At 47.5% G+C, this 13,956-nt stretch overlaps 1 protein-coding gene across 1 annotated transcript in view; it reads right to left on the bottom strand.

Annotated features, from left to right (window-relative positions):
* The window catches only part of ARL8A (ADP ribosylation factor like GTPase 8A), a 40,977-nt gene extending 32,235 nt beyond the window's left edge, over positions 1 to 8,742 (bottom strand). Inside the window, exon 1 of the mRNA XM_037884870.2 lies at positions 8,548 to 8,742. Within this exon, the coding sequence (XP_037740798.1) occupies positions 8,548 to 8,670 (123 nt within the window). The 5' untranslated portion in view covers positions 8,671 to 8,742. The remainder of the gene's footprint in view (positions 1 to 8,547) is intronic.
* Between the last annotated feature and the right edge of the window lie 5,214 nt (positions 8,743 to 13,956).

The following is a 13,956-nucleotide window of genomic DNA, read 5'->3' as shown; positions in this document are numbered from 1 at the left end:
TATCCTACTTCATAGATACCTTTGGATATCAGTGCAGGGAGCTTCCCCCTTTACCCGTGAAAAACACAACATGGGCAGAATAGTTTGAGCAAAATGCATTATTTGGGTTCAATTCAAGATCCCGTCTAGACTGCTTACACTTGCCTATTCCTGCCATTATCCCTGTGCAGGGCTGCGCCAAGGCATACAAATGAGAATCTGAAAACTTCAGATTTAGGTGCATTGCACATTAACCCGCCTCAGAACATGGAGGGTGTATGACTCAGCAATTAGAGAAGGGAGACTTGGACTCAGGAATTCTGGCTTCTAGCTGAACTCTGCCACTGACCCACGTATTGACCGGGTCATTTGAACTCCCTGCTAAAAATTTCTTTTTGCATAACGAGATTATTATTTATGGGCATTGCAACTAATGTATGTAATTAGCTGACATCAAATTGGGTGGGCTCACTGCAGTGAGGCAAGACAGTGAATTCAAGTTTCATTTTAAAAGATCACTAGCCACCTGATTGCAAAGATAAGATTTCAAAATGGGAGCCGCTGCAGTTGTCTGATGTCCGCTGATGACCTGAAACAGCAGCTCACAGGTGCAAACTTCTCTTATTCGAATCAAATAACTGGGGTGTTAATCCTGATGCCTAATGATATTGAACATCACTGTTACCTATTCACCCCTTATTGGAAACACACAAGAAAGAGGGACACAATTTGTACAGCAGCTCGTTTTGTTGTCTGGAATGGTCTGGAGTGCAGTTTGGGGGATTTTCTTGCAATCTAAAATCTCAAACTTTTAAGGTATTTTGAGATCTCCAGATACAGCTGAGCAACACTGTTCTTCAAGTGTGGGATCAGGGAAGTCCAGATATAGGCCTCAACCCACCAGTAATTTACGAAAAGAAAACATTACACATGACGGTCAACCTTACCGTAGTCTAAGGTGGCTCTACACAGGGTTTCCAGCAACAAGAGAAGGTCATGAACAGCCATTCAAGCGGCCCACACATGAGCCCATTTTAATGAAAAGAGACTATTCAAATGTGGGGAAGTTCCCTGGCCTGTGTTATGCAGGTGGTCAGGCTAGACTGGTCCCTGTCTTACCGTGGAATCTATGACACTGAGCCCTGTGGTAAAAATACCAAGCTCCAGATGCTGAAATCCCATCGTTCCATGTTGCGTCAATGCCTCCAGCAGTTGAAGAAGAAGAGTTTGTGCTAGAGATCTCCCTTGGAGGACACATTAACGTAAACTGGAAAATTTCTCAGCCCTTAATTGAAAGAAGGGTTGAAGCTTTAACAAAAAACCTAACCCTTTTTCTTCCAAGTGTGTCTTATGCATTTGAGCATCTTTTAAGGTCTGAAGACAAGTTAAATCCCCCTCAATCAAATTTTACTTGTGTATCTGTTGCCAAGTCTGCTAGTTTTCCAATTGTCCACAGTCTCTCCAAGGAAAACAGAGTAGGCAAGACTTGGATTTCTTATGAAAGCCAATCAGAATTTGTTTTGCAAAACCTTTCAGACCTTCTTTACACATACTTCTTTGAACCTCAACTCCCCCCAGCTAGGCAAGGAAAGACAGATACTGTGGCAAAGAATAGTCTATATTTGGAGGTGGAATGCACCCTTTCCACTCCAGCTGGGCTAGAGCAGGGCTTCTTAACATCACAGGAGCTGCCAGCAAACCTTCCACCTGCTGGACACAGAAGACAGCTGAGGAGTACCTGCCTTCTGTCTCCACCTGCTGGAAAGGAAGACAGCTCCACCCGTCTGAGCTGCCACAAAAGACCAACTATGGCCTTGAAATCGGATAAGATGCAACTGTTCACTAATGGCTTCCATTGGTGCAGCTGTGCCCCGGACTAAAATCCTAAGGTAGGCAAGACCTTAGGAAAGCCTAAAGAATGACTCTGGTCTATCCCCCACAGTTGCCAGTTTGGGAAAATTCTTCAAGGCCTATTCTCCAGTTCTTATCCCAAGAAGCTCCATATTCAAGAGCCATTTTGTCATAATCCCTTCTTTACATAGAATTATAACCTTCCAGTATTATGGAATCACAGTACTGACCATGTAATTAAAAGTTGGGACTAGTTTTCCCACTGTAAATCTGATTTGGGTCCTTACTCCATCAGAGAGCTTTACATTTCAAACTTCACTTGTGTGGTCTGGGTCAGAAGAGATTTTTGGCAATATAGAAGGTGAATAAGACAAGCCATTTCTGAAGTACAGAGCTCAGAATAATTTTCAAAGTCTGAATTACAGCTACCTTCCCACAGCTTGTGTGTCACCATGTCAAACACAGCATGTCCCAGAAATTTCAAATGTGGTTTATTTAATAGTCCTTGACAAGACCTCGTGCCCAGGACCCTAAAAAGGTCAGGTGCTTATTTTTAAGAGATACTTGCCATGGAATTTGGAACGTCCAAACCACCATTCAAGCCACTTTATTGATTTTGTCAAATGTACAGTGGACTTTAAAAACTCGGCTGGTACACACCTGTAGTGGATAAGCCCGAGTTCAAACAGCTGAACTACTCCACTGTAAGGACGTTATAAGCTCCACTAGCATCCATGACTGTTTGTAAAACTGTTCACCAGCAGAGCGCGTAACGACCTTAAATCAGAGTGTAGAGTATATGATTTGAACGCTACTACAGTAGAACCTCAGAGTTACAAACACCTCGGGAAGGGAGGTTGTTCTTTCAAAAGTTTACAACTGAACACTGACTTAATACAGCTTTGGAACTTTACTGTGCAGGAAAAAGTGCTGCTTTTAACCATCTTAATTTAAATGGAAAACAGTTTCCTTATCTTGTCAATTTTTTTTTTTTTTAGTAGTTTATGTTTAACACAGTATTGCACTATATTTGCTGTGTGTGTGTCTGTCTGTCTCTGCTGCTGTCTGATTGCATACCTCTGGTTCCAAATGAGGTGTGTGGTTGACTGGTGTGTTCATAACTCTTCAGGTTCTACTGGATAACACTTTTAATGGTATAAGTTCCCATATGTTTACTTTATTATATATTATAACAAGCTGCAACATGTGGAAAAAACCAGACAAGTCAGGGGGTGGGGGACTGGACATAACAGAAAATCAGCACCTTGTGCATAATTGATGATCTCAGCTCACTACTCATGATATACCTGAAATGTCCTGATAGCATCTGGAAAGAGCTCTTCAAGACGGAGGGTAGAAATACAAGGGTCATATAAGGAAACAGAGTTCAGGTTGTTTATGTAAAGCGGTTTTTGAATTTCTACTTTAATTCACAAAATTTAACAGCATCAAAGAGTCTGATCTGAAAAGGACATTGTTTTCCCTCCCAAAAACTCTGTGCCTTCGTCACCACACTGCTGTCCCTTCTTTCAGCATTTCTACTCTAACAGCCATTGTTGCTGAGCAAGTTTTTCACCTGTTGGGAGACAAAACCAATCAAAAAATCTTGCCGGCCTCAGGTCTCTACTGCCTTCCCAACCCACACACTTCAGATGTGACTTGAACAATTAAGGATTTAATTACAATGACTATTCTGGAGCTGCCTGCTTGCTGGCAGCCATCTTGCAGACAAGATCTCATTTGATAGTTGCAGTCCCAGGTACATATACACTTAAAACACTGCAGCTGCACCGCTGTCACGCTTCAATGTAGACACTACTTACGCCGACAGGAGGGGTTCTTTCATCGCCCTTGCACTGTCTACACTGGGGGCTAAGTCAGCATAGTTACATCTCTCAGGGCTGTGAATTTTTCACACCCCCAGAGAGATGTAGCGACTCTAAATTCCCAGTGCAGACTGCTTCACTGAGGTACTTTCCATCTGGCCCTAAAGGTTTAAAAAGTTCTTTAAAAAGATGTTTAGACTTCACTTATAAATATACACATTATAAAACAAAAGCAAGAAATTGTTTCCTCGTTTACTTATCTGGTAAGACACAACCAAGCTCAGCAGCATGGGTTTCCCATGCCATAACTAAGGCCATCACAAACCCCCAAAACAGAGCTGGAAGCGTGGGGGGGAGGATAAGAGCTGTACAGTCATCTTACAGCTCTTGCTTCCTGCTTTGCCATGGTCTAGTGCTTAACTGGCTATTGTATATAAAGACAGCCTAAAAGGTTTTTTCAGAGGTTCTGCTTGTTTGAAATTCATGTCTTGTCTAGCCTGTTTTTCCTGGAAGCCCATGAACAACTGGTTGGATAACATCAGATACCAAAACAGAAACCTGACTAACTACTGAAAGGTGAAGAAATTATTATATTTGGACTGGTTAAAATTGTTTTGTTTATACCTATTTAAAAAGGGACACTTCAACTTACACAGGTCTGAAATTTCTCTTTACTTGCTATTGTTAAAAGTAAACTTCTAAGAATCCCATAATAGGGCATAGAAAGGCTCCCTATTTGACAGCACCATAGGTAGTCTGTTTTCCTGATTGTGTGGGTAAATATTTTATAGTTAAACAGGACACTTTCAGACCACAAACATTAGCAGAGGGACTCAAGAAAAAGGGTAGCCTCAAATTATTTCTAATTCATGTTTTTTTAAAAACAAGCCTGAGTAGATTTCAAGTTGACAATGTCCCTTTAACTCTAATGCCTGAATAATAATTTGTAGAATGGGTAATTGAGAGCGCTCCGAAAGCAGAGGTGATTGCCACCAAAACAAAGACTAGACTTGACATTCCTGATATTTCTAAAATTAAACATTTAGATGTTAAAGCCTTCTTTATGCCTCACAACCTCAACTCCTCTTCAGTTCACCTTTAGCACCAGACAAATAATCTGATTCATTTTTAGAATGAGAAGTATTTGGTGCTTACAGCGTAAGGTAGCTTTGATGTGGACATCACCACAATACTGGGCAGGAACTGGTCTCAGTCACAGTATTCTGTTTCTGCATTGCCAGTGTCAAGGGAGACCCCCACTCCTCTATATGATGGTTGCTAAGGGCAAGGGGGCTCGGAAAAGAGCTATAACATCCAAACAAACGTTTGTGATTGTTACAGAAGCTTTCTGAACTATGTACTGGGCAGAACAAGCATGCTGGTGCCGTGACGTTGTTTATTCCCAAAAGACAGTCTATATTGAATGCTTTACAGATTAAAGATAACTGACTCAGAAAAACACATGGCACAGACCATACAGGAAGTAGTAAGCAGACATACCCCAGAGGTACTGCTGCACTTGCAAGAGATCTAAGTCTATCAGCCTCCTCTCAGCCTAGAAAGAAAAGGAGTACTTGTGGCACCTTAGAGACTAACCAATTTATCTGAGCATAAGCTTTCGTGAGCTACAGCTCACTTCATCGGATGCATACTGTGGAAACTGCAGAAGACATTATATACACAGAGACCATGAAACAATACCTCCTCCCACCCCACTCTCCTGCTGGTAATAGCTTATATAAAGTGATCACTCTCCTTACAATGTGTATGATAACCTGGATTTGTGCTGGAAATGGCCCAACTTGATTATCATACACATTGTAAGGAGAGTGATCACTTTATATAAGCTATTACCAGCAGAAGAGTGGGGTGGGAGGAGGTATTGTTTCATGGTCTCTGGTATATAATGTCTTCTGCAGTTTCCACTGAATGCATCCAATGAAGTGAGCTGTAGCTCACGAAAGCTTATGCTCAAATAAACTGGTTAGTCTCTAAGGTGCCACAAGTACTCCTTTTCTTTTTGTGAATACAGACTAACACGGCTGTTACTCTGAAACCTCTCAGCCTAGGACAATGAAGTTCTCAGACATTGTGGCAGCAATAAACTAAGCCTCATCAAGGAGGCAAGACCCTGTAGTGCTGCTGCCTTTTTAATTCTGACCCCTGACAACTGATCCATGGACTAGTGTTGACTCTGAAAGAAGCCACCGACTCCCCAAACACAGCACCACATCCACTCACCATCAAGAAAAGATGGAGGAAGAATAAGGGAAACCAAACTGTCCTCTCCAAAATAAAGCACTGGGGGAATCAAACATAGCAAGGACAAAGCCTAGAGGCAGATGGGGATGCCTTCTTACCAAAAGCACAAGTGTGTGCTTGTGAGGACAATTCCATACGAGCAGCATTCCCACTGCTGACCTTTTCTTCAGCCAAGACTTCCAAAGCTTGCTGGTTTGTCTTTGCTCCCAGATGAGTTTTGCTGTTGTACCAGGGTTTGTGGAGCTGCATGGTGCATCCCTGCAGATGAACTGGCACCGTTTGGGTGCTATTACTCAGAGCAGCTAGCAGTGCATCCCTCTGGCCACATGTCTGCAGCTGCCCTGCACAAGCTGCCTCAGGTAGGACAGCCTGAGTGTTAGAGTATTTAAGAACCTAGTCTAATTAATATTACATTACAAGCAAACAATAGATAATTTCACTCAAGCTGGTTGTTTACGAAGCCTAACGTAGCTCAGGGGCATGGGACCCTAACAGAAAGGGTCACCATATGCTGCAATGCCCAGGAGGGAAGATGCCAGATGGCCACCTTGGAGACCAAAGCCTTCTGTTTATCCAGTGCAGTGAAAGCTCTTCCTCCTTACTCCAGTGAGTCATCCCAGGCACAGAAAGGACCGTTTCTACACAAAAAAGGGGTCAAAGCCCTCTGGCCAATCAGTCTTTGGCTACGTTGGCTGCCAACAAGAGTGCCAATTTTAAGGATGTCTGCTAGGAAGTGAACACAGACCACCACCACACACCAGATAACTGCAACTTTAAATTGCTACCACTGATTTGGGAGAGGACTGAACCAACAAGAAGTGAAAGCTTCCACATCCTTTATCCCACCCAGACCTTGGCATTTCCAGTCATTTCAGTTAATGTTACACCACGAACAACTACAACGTAGTACAGCTACGTTACTACAAGGTATTTCCCTCCAACCACAATTCATATCACAAGGCCCTGGACGGCATGATACACAGTCAGCGAAAATAGGGAGTGGGTTGTGAACCCTGATGGCAGACTATCAAGAGGGTGCACGGATCGAGACCTGCAGTGGGTACCATGCATCAGGCCCACAGCTCTGTCCAGCACACACTGTTAAACCAGTTACCAATGACAGAGCAGCTCTTCCAAAAAGAAGCTTACATCTTGCCACATTGCCAGCTCGTGTTGCTATGGCTGTATACAGAAACAAACAGAATATGTTACCCCACCCTTAGCCACCAACAAAAGGCTATGAAGGACCCCTAAATACCTTGCTCAGGATTGCATTATACACCTGCAGTTCCTCTGTGCGGCACCCCATCAAACCATACTGAAATTGCCATGTCTTATTTCCACTGGCTAAAAAAACCTCTTTGAAGTAGGGCATGACTAGTGTTATTTAGAATATTTCCTGGTGCAGACAGAGTTATATAGTGTGAATCCACTTTGAAAATGAAAACAGGCAGCCACAACAAAGCAAGCTTCCAGCCAAGTAAACTCAGATTCTGGTTCTGCCCCTAGTTATCCCCATCTCCAGCCAGGCAGGAGGAAAGGCTTTTGAGAGAGGATGGGTCAGACTTCTGAAAGACATGGGGAGGGGAATAGGCTGGCCCAGCCACTTCAGTCCCTTCTACCTCCCTCTGCTGACAAACTACTTAGCATTCTGAGGAAGCGCCTTGTGATTCTGGCCTGTGTCAGGCTGCAACCCTCTTTCCAGGAAGGAAGAAAATGGGACAGGCTCCAGTTTAACAAAACAATCAAACCCTACAGATTATTTCATACTAAATCAACTGCATAACCCGCTACATGCTCTAAGTTCCATCCTGACAGTTTAAATGGGCACAGACTGGATATCCATATTCCCTATCCATTTAGTTACCCACGTGCTGTCAAAGGCTTTATTCTCCTTCCTAAAATGCACGCTCCGAAGCCATTACTGCAGACTACACAGAAAACCACCACCCAGGCTGGAATAAATCAGATCTTTCCAGCTGGGGAATTCTCTGTTACGAGGATTTTGCTTCTTTCCTCGGACTCTGGATTGAAAAATTAGTCACAGAAAACCCCACTAATTACAAAAAAAAAAACAAAACAACACACCACCACCCCCCACAGCAAAACTACACCCACCCTGCAGAGAGCCGGCAGAGCTTTCCGGCGGCCCTCGCCTGCCAAGGGCGGCACTGGTCGGAGGGGATGGAGATGAAATTACCATCCCGCACAGGGGGTGAGACAGTCTCCCCCCCCTCGTCTGTATCTCTGTAGGCTGTCACCCCCCCACCCCCCAAAAAAAGCAACACCCGCCCGGGTGACACCCCGCGATGCCCCCACACAGCCCAGGGGCACCAGCCCAGCAGAGGCGGTTCCCCCCCCGCCCCCCAAGCGCGCACACACGTTGCAGAAATGCACAAACCCCGCTCCCCCCAGGCAGGCCGCCCCCCCCGGGCAAACCCCCTCCCCCCAGGCGGGTCGCCCCCCTGCCCCTCCCCCCAGGCAGGCGGGCCGGCCGCCCCTCCCCCCCCCCCCCCGCGACAGCCCCGCCCGGGCCGGCCGCCCCCTCAGAGACACGAGCCCCCGCCCCGGCCCGGCGGGCTGTAGGCCGGAGCCGGCCGGGCCGGGGCCGGGGCCGGGGCCCGCTCACCGCGATGACGTTGACGAAGGTGGTCTTGCCCGAGTACTGCAGCCCCACCAGCGTGAGCTCCATCTCCTCCTTCCAGAACAGCGCCCGGAACCAGTCCAGCAGCTTGGTGAACAGCGCCAGCATCCTGCCCGCCCGCCCGGCTCGGCTCGGCTCGCGCTGGGTGGGGCCGCTCCGCGCGCCGCCGGCCCGGCCCGGCCCCGGGAGGAGACTCCGCGCCCCGCCGCTAGCGCCGCCTGCCGGCCGGGAGGCCCCGCTGCGCGCGGCCGGGCCGGGCCTGCCCCTGACTGAGCGCGCGACGGGCCGGGCTTGGCCTGGCCTGACCGCGCAGCCACAGCCCGGGCCGGGCCTGCCCCGCCCCCCCCAGAGCGGGCCTGTCCCCGGAGCCATGCCTAACCCCCCCCCCCACCACACACACACACGGGTCGGGGCCGCCCCGCCCAACCCATCCCAGGGCCTAACCACCCCCCCCCACACACACACACACACACTGAGGGGTCCACCCCCCCATCCCATTCCAGGGCCTAACCCCCCCCCCACACACACGGGTCCACTGCCCCCCCACACTCAGGGGTCCACCCCGCCCCTCCCATCCCAGGGCCTAACCCCCCCCCACACTCAGGGGTCCACCCCGCCCCTCCCATCCCATCGCCTAACCCCCCCACACACACTCAGGGGTCCACCCCGCCCCTCCCATCCCATCGCCTAACCCCCCCCCCCCACACACATGGGTCCACCGCCCCCCCACACACACACTCAGGGGTCCACCCCTCCCATCCCATCCCAGGGTCTAACCCCCCCTGCCCCCCCTCCACAAGGGTCTAACCCCCCCACACACATTCAGGGGTCCACCCTGCCCATTCCATCCCAGGGTCTAATCCCCCCCCCCCCACACACACACACACACTCAAGGGTCTAACCCCCACCCCACCAGGCCTGTCCCCCTAGACACTTAGGGCCCCCCCAAACATACCCAGGGTGACCCAAGGTCTAACCCATTCCCCTGCCCCCCCCCCCCCCCACCTCCCCCTCCAGATAACCAAGCTTCGCTTACACAAGATTTCACTGTATCGCCTTTAGTGAAAGTGCCCAGTGTCCTCCAGGGCTTGGGCTCGGACACATTGCAGCCTAGCCACCTTCTTACAGGAGAGACTGCACCGGCACCCGAAGAGGCGAGTTGGCTGTTGAATATTAGCTATTACCCCCCCACACCTAAGACAACCTCCTTGAGGAAATAAAAGGAGAAAGTGTTTAAACGGGCTGGGGACTGAGTTAGTAACTTCAGCTCTCCTCAGTCTCAGTGTGTCAGTTTCTGCAGAGGGATCAGACCTGTCTGATGCGGATTTCCAGTTTAGTTTTAGTTTTATTAGCTGCCATGTCAGGCAGCAGTAAGATGTGATCCATGTGTTTCCCCAGTGCCTCTAATGACGAAGGCAAAGGGACTGGCAGTCAGACTTGGCTTGTATTCCCACTGTCTGCCTGTGTGACCTGGGGCAAGTCACTCCCCTCTGCCTCATTTTCCCCCCCATCTGTAAAGTGTTTTGAAATTTGTGGATGAAAAACTAGAACCATCTAGAACTATAAGAGCTAAGACCAAGGTGTCTAGAAGTGGCAGGTGATTTGAGACACTTCAAATGGTTTTCAGAGAGTGGGTGCTCAAGATCACCCCAACCCTTGTAACACTGAAACGGAGGCACCCAAATCTCAAGTCACTTTTGGGAAATTGAGCCAGGTATTTATTACTGCCCTACAGGGTCATGGGATGTTAAACTACTTCTGCAATCCATATCCGTGCAGAGTGATCTCAGTAATCTCTCTTCTGTACTTCATAAGGGTGTTGTGACTGAGCGCCTTGCAAACATTCAGTGAACCTCAATGCAAGGTGCTAGAGAAGCGCAGACTTTGTCACTTAGATTTCATATAGTAACAATGTTGGCTCACACTTAGTCTCTCAGGGATCAGCTCAAACCCAGCAATAGCTCAGTGGTTTGAGCATTGGCCTGCTAAACCCAGGGTTGTGAGTTCAATCCTTGAGGGGGCTGTTTGGGATCTGGGAAAAAAATTGGGGAGTGGTCCTGCTTTGAGCAGGGGGTGGGACTAGATGACCTCCTGAGGTTCCTTCCAACCCTCATATTCTATCTCCTTCCATGATTCTGAGCCCACAAGGGGCATGTAAAATGAACAGGAATCATTTGAGCAGAAGCTCATTTACTACTTCAGTAAATAAATGCTAGAGCAACTGGAATTTCTGGTCAAATTGGTACTGAGGCTGTTTTGTAAATTGATGGCTGCAAAAAGCGTTTTCACTTGTATTCGTTCTTTTGTCAGATCATGACAACTCCGAACCAAACCTAACATCTCAGTCCACAACAGGATTTCTGCCCTTTGGCCTCACAGGAGAGAAAATCCTGTTGTCCATCAGCCTTGTGGCAACCCAAAGCCAGTCCAAACAAGTGAAACTTACTAGATAAGTGTAACCCTTCTGCCAGGCCAAGTTGATAGCAGCAAGGGCTGGGTTCAGTACACGGGGTTCCCTCTCATCAAAGCAAATGCAAAACTGGCTCGAGCCCCCACCCAGTGACCTGGGAAAATCTTACACACCCCCTGGGCGCCTCAAAGAGGCAATACTTCCCCTCTCGCAAGCACAGAGTCTCGGTGTAGCAGAGAATCTTTAACAACATGAGGTGAACGACATCAGCATTAAATTGGGGAACCACCACAACTAGTGTTCATTAACCAAACCATGAGCAAAGACCCACCCCAGCAAATTGGGCCTCATCCTTTTCCTCGGGTTCTTGAATCCCAGAACCCAAACGTCTCTTGAGTCCAGCAATCCACAAATCACCCAAAGTTCAAGAAGTCCAGCCCCAGAGTGTTACTCCCCAGTCTGGCTAAAATGTGCCTGTGTGGGGGGGAAAGAGGTAAGGAGCACCTTACGTGTCCTGAAGCTGACTGCCCCACAGGGCTCTGCTCCGCTGTCTCACAAATGGCTCCGCTCCACCACGACCAGCTCTGCTCAGCTCGCCGTCTCACGAACACTTCACTCTGACGTCTCACGAACAGCTCTGCTCAGCTCGCCGTCTCACAAACACTCTGCTGTCTCACGAATGGCTCGGCTCTGCACAGCTCACCTCGCCATCTCACAAACACTCCACCAGCCTATCCACGAACAGCACCACTGCACTCTAGTTCTTCCGGCTCCCCCCTACTTGACACAGTGCTCAGTGATTCCAGCTCTCGGTGATTTCAGCTCATAGTAGTGGGAGCCTTAGTGCTGGTGCACCATAAGGCCAAAGTGAATGCAGCACAGTACCTGTAGCAAGACTCTTAATAGACCCAAAATTAGCTCTGACATTCCACAGTGGAGAGTGACAGAGGTGCAATTGGTGTTTCAGGCCCTCACAAAGGGGCCCACACCACCAGGTACAAATACCTGTCTCAAGCCTCTCTCCATTCAGAGAGTTTTGGAACCCATGTCCCTTGCCTAGCGAGTGCTACTTAGTTGATGGCCTTTTGTTATGATGGAGGGACTCACCAAGTACAGTTCCAAGCACAGTTCCCATAATCAGGGTAATAACAATTTATCTTTCCCGCCCCAATAGCAGAGACACTGGGGATCCCACAACAGCCAAAGTGACCATTTGGGCAGTTATGGCCTCATTCTAGGCGGGGTGGGTGTGCCTATGCAAATGAGATCAGCCCCTGAAGTTTTTCCACAACTTGGCACACTTCACCACCAGATGTCAGGGTGGAGCTCATCCTGACTCTGCTTACATAAGTTATTGCCCTACACTTAAATGTGGGTGTTTATAATTCAGGCTGGATGACCAAGAGGAACTACCTGAAGAAGAGGTGGCTGCAAACCCATATCCCCAGACTATGGTGCATTCCTAGCCATTAGACTACAGAATCCTGAATTCATTTATGCCATAACAGAGCCAGCTAGCTGTCTGAACGACAGGTGTGTACTCACTGAAGGTAAAGAAACTGAATTGTCAGTATTTGCATCAGAGTGCGGATTCTACAGTGCCTGCTATAGTTAAGGTTAAAAAAAACATTTCCATTATGTGGCATCAGTCACTATGAAGCTGCCTTGGTTTTCTGAGACAGCCATTTTGTTTTCAGAATTGCTGCAACCAGTGAGAGGAGGAAATTCCTGCTCTCTCATATGGAGACTTTAAATACGTAATTTTGGGCTGAAAGCATAGGGTTGTTTATTTGACTACACCACTGTAGCTCCTTTGCATGCTAGAGAAAAAGCCACACACTTTGGCTACAGTTTCCCAGTGTGAGTTTCTGCCTGAAGAGGAACTTATTTTTGGAAGGCATTAGAAAAGATTTTGCTCACCTCTTAAATGAGCATGTGCAGCACAGGGAACATCTCTACCAAATTTCAGATTCCATACCCCAAATCATGACGACACTAGGGCTGTTTTAAAAAAATATTACCAAGATTGTTACAATGGCAAAGCGTATCACATTCTTCACACCCACAGGTGGTCCATAAGTTACATTACACATTTTTGGGCGATTTGAGACCAACCCATCCCTTTTAACACTGAAGCAAACATGCAAAATTAAGGACCTCCTCCCAGCCCCAATACATTATGTAATTTGTGCACAGCCCTCCACCCCATTGCTTTGTACTTTAAGCCAGCTGGACAGTTTTGCTCAAATAAAAACAAATCCCCAGCCAGAGACCAGTCCTGGAATATTTCTTCCTATAAAGGTGAAACTTTAACAGTTACAAGAAATGAAAGAGACCCTTTGAAATGAAAACACTTGTGCAACCTTAACTGCTGGGGTTGCTAGACACATCAGTTATAGACTACCTCTCTGCTATTTCTTTCTGGTCGTGATGGTTAATTCTTTTGTCCCATCCCCATTTCTCTATTCGGCTCACTCTCCGGCCTCTGGTGATGTTCTTATCGCATGCTGTGCCCTGCCCCCTCTAAGCTCCCCATCTCACCCTCTACCCCCCAAAATGGAAGTTCACACAGACACTGGACTCCAGTTCTCAGTCTCGTTTCCAACCGACACAGAACTTTTTGGGTTTCAACCTTCCATCCTTTCCTTGCTAAATACGTGTGGCCCAGAACATCCCAGTCACCAGACCCAGCTGGTAGAAGTTTTCATTACAAATTTAGCTCATCTTCTGGGTACTGAATTGTTTGTGAACTGGTCCCGATTTCTGCATATATTCAGTGTTTGCAGCATAGTTTAAAGGTTTTTTCAACCTATTACTTGATTCCCTTGTCTATGATGGGGACATATATTGCCTTTTGGCTAGAAGACTCATTCCCCATCTCTCCACTCCTTGAATTTAGACTAGATTAGTTTTGTTAAGATTTAAAAAAAGCAGCAAACAGATTCTTCCATTATTCCTGACAAAATCCATTAGGCATGTAACCC

The sequence above is a fragment of the Chelonia mydas genome, chromosome 21, assembly GCF_015237465.2.
Source record: "Chelonia mydas isolate rCheMyd1 chromosome 21, rCheMyd1.pri.v2, whole genome shotgun sequence".
NCBI lineage: Eukaryota > Metazoa > Chordata > Testudines > Cheloniidae > Chelonia > Chelonia mydas.
Note: the sequence above shows the minus strand (reverse complement) of the source record. Positions and strands in the feature narration are given on the sequence as shown.